We start from the raw sequence: 6,144 nt of genomic DNA on the forward strand, positions 1-6,144 counted from the left end.
CAAATATTGAGAAGACAGGAAATGTGATATCAACTATACGTTTGAAATGAAAAGCAATTTCATATTAATTATGTTGTGAAAAATAAAAATGGCTGCTGGGAAAGGGAGTCCTGGAAAGACAATTTTAATTATACACTATAAAATGCAGATGTTAATAATTTATTATAAATGTTTTTTTAATTTTTCTGAATTCTCTCCATTCCTCCTCCCCATTCTCCAAATATTGAGAAGACAGGAAATGTGATATCAACTATACATTTGAAATGAAAAGCAATTTCATATTAATTTTGTTGTGAAAAAAATAAATTGAAAAATTCTGCTTTGATTTGCCTTTAGACTTTATCAGGTCTCTTTTTAAAGATGTATGGTATTTTTCTGCAAGGGTACTTGGTGAAATTTTTTTGGATTATTGTCTTTATCAGAGTAACTTCATTTCACAGATGTTTCTCATAACATTGCTGTTATTATGTGCAGTTTTCTCCTGGTTCTGCTCACTTGATTTTGCATTAAATGATATATTTTCTGAAGTTTCTCTGAAATAATTTCTATTGTAATTTAATAAAGCATAGTAATATTTAATCATAACCATATATTCTAACCATTACAGTTATATTTAATCCATTCCCCAGTTACTGGACATTCTTCCAACTTCCAAGTCCTTTCTACCAGAAAAAAAAAGAGCTGTTATAATTATTTTTGTATATATAGATTCTTTTCCTATTTTCTCTGAGCTCTTTGTTTTACATACCAAGCTTTATTATTTCTGGGTCAAAAGGTATGTAGACTTTTCATACCCTTTATTATGAATAGCTCCAATTTTTCTCTGGAATGGCTAACCTCCATCAACAGTACATTAGTGTCAAATTTTTTCCTCATTCCCACTACCATTTCTTTTATATCATGTTACCCATCCTGATAAATGTAAATTTATACATTGGAATTGTTTTAATTTTCATTTCCATGATTAATTGTGATTTAAGTATTTTTTCACATGATTATGAACAGCTGTGATTTCCTATTCAGAAAACTGCTTGTTCATAGCCTTTGACTAAGAATGCAATTTCCAGTATTTTAATAAATTTCAATTAGTCTCTTTTATTTTTGAAAACTAAAGCCTGAATCAGAAAAAAACAACAGCACTATAATCCTGCCCCTCCAATTTCCTTCTTTCCTTCTGAACTTGGCATCTTTGGATTTGGGGGGGATTATTTCATGAAATTAAAACATTGTGTTTTATCTCACTTGATTTTCTGAATCTCTGATATGAGGATATATTCTTCCCTTTTAGTAGATCCATCAAGTAAATTTTTCCATGTTCCCTTAATTTGCTTACATCAAATTAATATCTAAATTGTATGCCAATTTCCCCCTCATTTTTATAGGGCATGAGATATTGCCAAAGATCTTTCCAGTTTGCCCAGAATTTTTTTCATATAATAAGAATTATTGCTAAAAAAACTTGGCTGTTTGAGTTTAAGAAATATGATTTTATTATAGTTACTTACTTCTACATACATACTGCATTCTATTGATTCATCACTCTGTTTCCTTCAATACTGCAGGAATGCAAGTAAAAATCAATTATTTATGTACTCTCTGACCTGGAACATTTCGGGTTTTTTTTTGAGGTGTTGAGGGGAAGCCTGTTCCCCTATATTGATTCTATATGGAGAGTGAGAGTTAGTGAGAAATGCAGGATAACTTCTATGTTTTGAGGATGAGAGAAAGAGAAGATAATATTGTCTTATAGAGTAATTGGGAAGGCTTAGAAAGGTGAAAGTTTTATTGGGAAAATGAAAGCATTTCATTTTTGCATAATTTCAAAATAAAATGTGTTGGCAAAAGAGTTTCAATTGTCTGGAAGACAATTGAAGATGTGAGACAGGAGGTCAGCAGAAATACAAGATTAGGATGAAGAGATCTGAAAATCATTACCAAAGAGAAGGTAATTAAATCCTTGGGGACTTAGGAGGTGTCCAAGTAATTTAGAGAAGAAGAGAACAGTGCCCAGGACAGAACACTGAAGGAATCTACATTTAGAGAATATGACTTGGAGCCAAATCCTTTAAAGGAAAGAGAGAATGATCAGGCATAGAGGTAATAGGAAAGCTAGGACATCATGGTATCCTGAAAACCTAGAGAGTACCCAATTAGAGAGAGTGAATAAGAGTGTCAAAAGCTTGAGGGAGGCAAAGGAGAAGGATGATTGAGAGAAGTTCAGTGGATTTGCAAAACAAAAGATCATTCTGAATTTTGAAGAAAGCAATTTTGGTGGAATGATAATATTGGAAGTCATGTTGTAAAGGGTTAAGAAGAGAATGAGAGGAGAAAGGGAAGAAGTACCTAGGTTTTATCCCAAGTCTTAATAATACCTACTCTTGATTACTGTCTAATTTGTGGCTCTGTTTGTATTGCTACTTGAGATAATAGGCTTCAATATTTGTTCTTTTCAAGGATTCTCTCCTGTGAAATCCTAGGTGTTGCACTTCTCAGTATTCTTTGTAGTTTTTCTTTATGGTATATAACTTTGAGGACAGATATAGACAATGTTCTTTGCTCCCTATTCTTTTCTGTTGAAAGTGGCTTTAATTAGATTTCCGAGATACTTTGCAAATAAATTCTTATTGCATTTTTCATCTGAGGTTATTTACTGGCAACATATTTAGGGCCACCTCAGTCTAGGTTTGGCCTCAATTCTCCATGGATCTGTATTTTATAAATTTTCTTTATTAGTTCATTTTATGAAAATCCATTAATACCATGAATCCTCAAGATGATTATTTTATAAATCAATTTTATCTTTCCTTAATAATAAGAACAATTCCTGGAAAGCAGTTAGGTGGTGCAGGGGATAGTATGTTCTGCCTGGTGTAAGGAAGACTTCTCTTCTTCATTTCATATGTGACCTCAGAAACTTCTTAGTTTTTTGACCCTGGGTAAATCACTTCATTATGTTTATTTCTGTTTCCTATTTTGAAAAATAAACTGGAGAAGGAAATGTTAAACCACTACAGTATCTTTGTCCAGAAAAAATCTCCAAATGGGGTCCTAACTGGGAAAAAAAAAGCATTGAACAAAACAAGGAAGTTGAGAATGCTGATTCTTTCTGATGAAGAGTGAATTCTTGGTTGACATCTTGGTTCAGGAGATTAAATTACCAGGACTGCAAAGGGAACTACATCGAGCTAAAGCGGATCAGGGAACATTTGTGTAGGCATAAACTGAAATGATACTTTGAAAATAAGGCTTTGACTGAACAAGTGTAATGGAGTTAATAGGTTATAGGATTAGGATCACACAACACTGAGGAAGTGCCACAATTTCAGCCTTGAAGAATGCTTGTTCCTTAGAGGTGCAATCGAATACTTTGGAATTTTTCATGATCAAACAAATAGGGGAAAGAGTTACTATTGAGAAAGTAAATACCTCTTCACAATCAGTTAATCCTGTTCTTTACTTTCAGGAATATTTCACATGAATAGCTTTGATTTTCTTCAATGTTCCTTCCAGATGAAATATTCCAAGTCTCTATGCCTATATAAATATTTTCTTTGAGTTTATACTTCAGGGTGACTGAGGCCTTGTAGTTCTTCAACCTTTCAAAGAATACAAGTCTTGGGAATTTGGTTGTCAATGCTCATCAGAAGAAAAGGGCTGAATGTTGGATAAGCCAGAGAGAGAAAGGATGAGGTGGCTATCATCCAATTGTTTTGGTATTTAAAATAGAACATATATAACATAAAAACAGGACTGAATATGTTAAACAAAACAAAGGCACTCACTAGAAGCAGGATCATTTGAGTGGCTCTTGTCTCAGGCAATATTTTTATGGATCGATTATTATTATGAATATGATTGACATGCTTCTTGTGTTTATATAGTATTACAACCATGTAGACACTAGAACAAGTCATGAGACACAGAAAGAAAGAATCATGGACACATGAAAAGATTTTGATTTTTACGTGATTCTCATTATTCATATCTCGGATCCTATATCCAGTGTTGCATCCATATTTACTGTCTGTACTATTTGGGGGGCTAATTTCGAATAAAAACACAATCACATTTAAAAGCAGATTGAATACCCAACAAAGAAGAATGCACTGAGTGATGCATTTTGGTGCTATGATTTTGAGCTGTGCCCATCTGGAGTTGTTGGGACTAATGGTGATGGCCTGGAAAGCACTCAAGAGGCAAGTGCTACCTAGGGAAAGACCTCGGCTTATTGTCTGCACATATGTTATGATTCTAATTCCCAGATTTTCTAGTAAACATTTCACTCTCCAAATCCTTGTTCCATTGGTTATTCCCCCAAAGAGAAGTAGCATGACATTGGAAAAGGCCAAATGACTGATAATTTGGTTTTTAGGTTTTATCCTATGAGCAATGAAGAAATTATGTATATTTAGGAATAGGATGATAGAGTTCCCTAGCAATCCGACTCCTGTTACTTGCAGGTATACTATTCCCAGAATTTCATTATAAGTCATCATTCCTTAGCTGTCTGGTGAAAATGATTTGAAGTCAAATTCAAGGTGATCTATGGAGATCTAAGGAGAAACACACGACATTAACTTTTTATTTACTAAAATATTCTCATTGAAATTCAATTACCTTCTGATCTTCTATATGAGGCCAAAAATCTTCTGCAACAGAAAGTAGTGCTTTACTGCTCAATTCTAAAATTATCTCCTTTGATGCATTGATTTTGCATTATTTCTTCTTTCCCTATCCTTGAAGACCCATGGATATACAGGTGGCTAAACAGAGAGTGTGATGAACCTGGAGTCAGTAGTACTTGAGTTAAAATCCAATTCTCATTCATTTAGAATAATTCAATTATTCTGAAGTCACTTAAACCCATTTACATCATTTTTCTTATCTATAAAATGAGATGGACATGGAAATAGCAAACCACTCCAAAGTCTTTGACCAGAATACTCATAGATAAAATAATAAAAATAAGTCCTCTACAATTGTTTTTCCTCACAATGACCTTCATTCTGCTCCTTTTCCATTTGTTTTTCTTGTTTTCATTCTTGTAGCAGCTAAAATCCTTTTATCCCCTCATCTTTCCTACCTATACATTGGATCAACCAACAACTCTTTATCTTCTAGTTTTGTGTCCCTTGTTCATTTGTCCCTCATTTATTGTTAGACATCTACATACATAATGAATCCTCATATGTCCCTGAACAATTATTTAGGAAATCATGATTTTTTTCCTGAATAAATCTATTGCAAAATTGTGTCACATAACCTCACTTCAAATTCACATTGCAACAGAGTCAATATTCTACTCCTTACTAGTTCAACTGGAATCTCACTCTTTCAAGCTAATTGAAGAATCTTGACATTTCTTCTCATGTTTCCTATAGCACCACATTCATCCACCTTGTCAGGTGAGAACCTTGTTTCCCCACTCATTGATGGAATATTTGTAGTCTCTCATGGGAAGTTTCCACTTCTACTCTTCTGCTCATGTCATATCATTTTTATTTCTTCCCACTTTTTTTTATTTTTCAATTAAGATAAAGAAATGAAAGAATAAAAAATTCTCGACCTTCCATTACCAGTCTTAGCCATGATATTTAGCTTCTTCCTCTCTCTCTGCCTTTCTTTATGTCCTTTCTATTTATCTACAACTCATTGCTTTCTATCATCACTTTTGTGTCTTTCCATTACATAATATATCCTAACTATAACTGCAACACTATACTCATTAACTACAAAAATATCTTTTTAAAAATGTATGGATTTTGTTCATGTGTTGTGTTTTTCATCATTCAAATTCTCCAATTTTTCTCCCACTCCTAGAGAGCCATCCTACCTTGCAAATGCAAAAAAAATCAACAAAACTAAATTATGAATCAAAAAGTTCAAAATGTATTAGAAAACACTCATAAACTTTATACTTCTGCAGAAGGTTGGAAGTCTTTTGTTATACTTCTTAAGAGAGATGCTTATTTTTGTCATATTTTTCAGGTATCCTAATTTTTAAAATTATATTTCTCATTACTTCCCAATTAAATGTGATAACAAATTTCCACCTAAGTTATCTGAAGGTATATGGTCCAAATTGTCTCTGTTCTTTCCCCCTCTCCTGGTGCTGGCAAGCAATTCAATCTCAGTTATACATTT

The 6,144-nt window shown here is 33.1% G+C and overlaps 1 protein-coding gene across 1 annotated transcript; it reads right to left on the reverse strand.

Moving 5' to 3' along the window:
- Positions 1–3,599: 3,599 nt before the first annotated feature.
- On the reverse strand, positions 3,600–4,496 carry LOC123251668 (vomeronasal type-1 receptor 1-like). Its single transcript, XM_044680977.1, has one exon. The coding sequence runs from the start codon at positions 4,494–4,496 to the stop codon at positions 3,600–3,602; it is 897 nt and encodes a 298-aa protein (XP_044536912.1).
- Between the last annotated feature and the right edge of the window lie 1,648 nt (positions 4,497–6,144).

The sequence above is a fragment of the Gracilinanus agilis genome, chromosome 6, assembly GCF_016433145.1.
Source record: "Gracilinanus agilis isolate LMUSP501 chromosome 6, AgileGrace, whole genome shotgun sequence".
Taxonomy (NCBI): Eukaryota; Metazoa; Chordata; class Mammalia; order Didelphimorphia; family Didelphidae; genus Gracilinanus; species Gracilinanus agilis.

Bases quoted from the DNA above. Each gene is read 5' to 3' on its own strand.
- LOC123251668 (XM_044680977.1), bottom strand. From the start codon at position 4,496: ATGATGACTTATAATGAAATTCTGGGAATAGTATACCTGCAAGTAACA.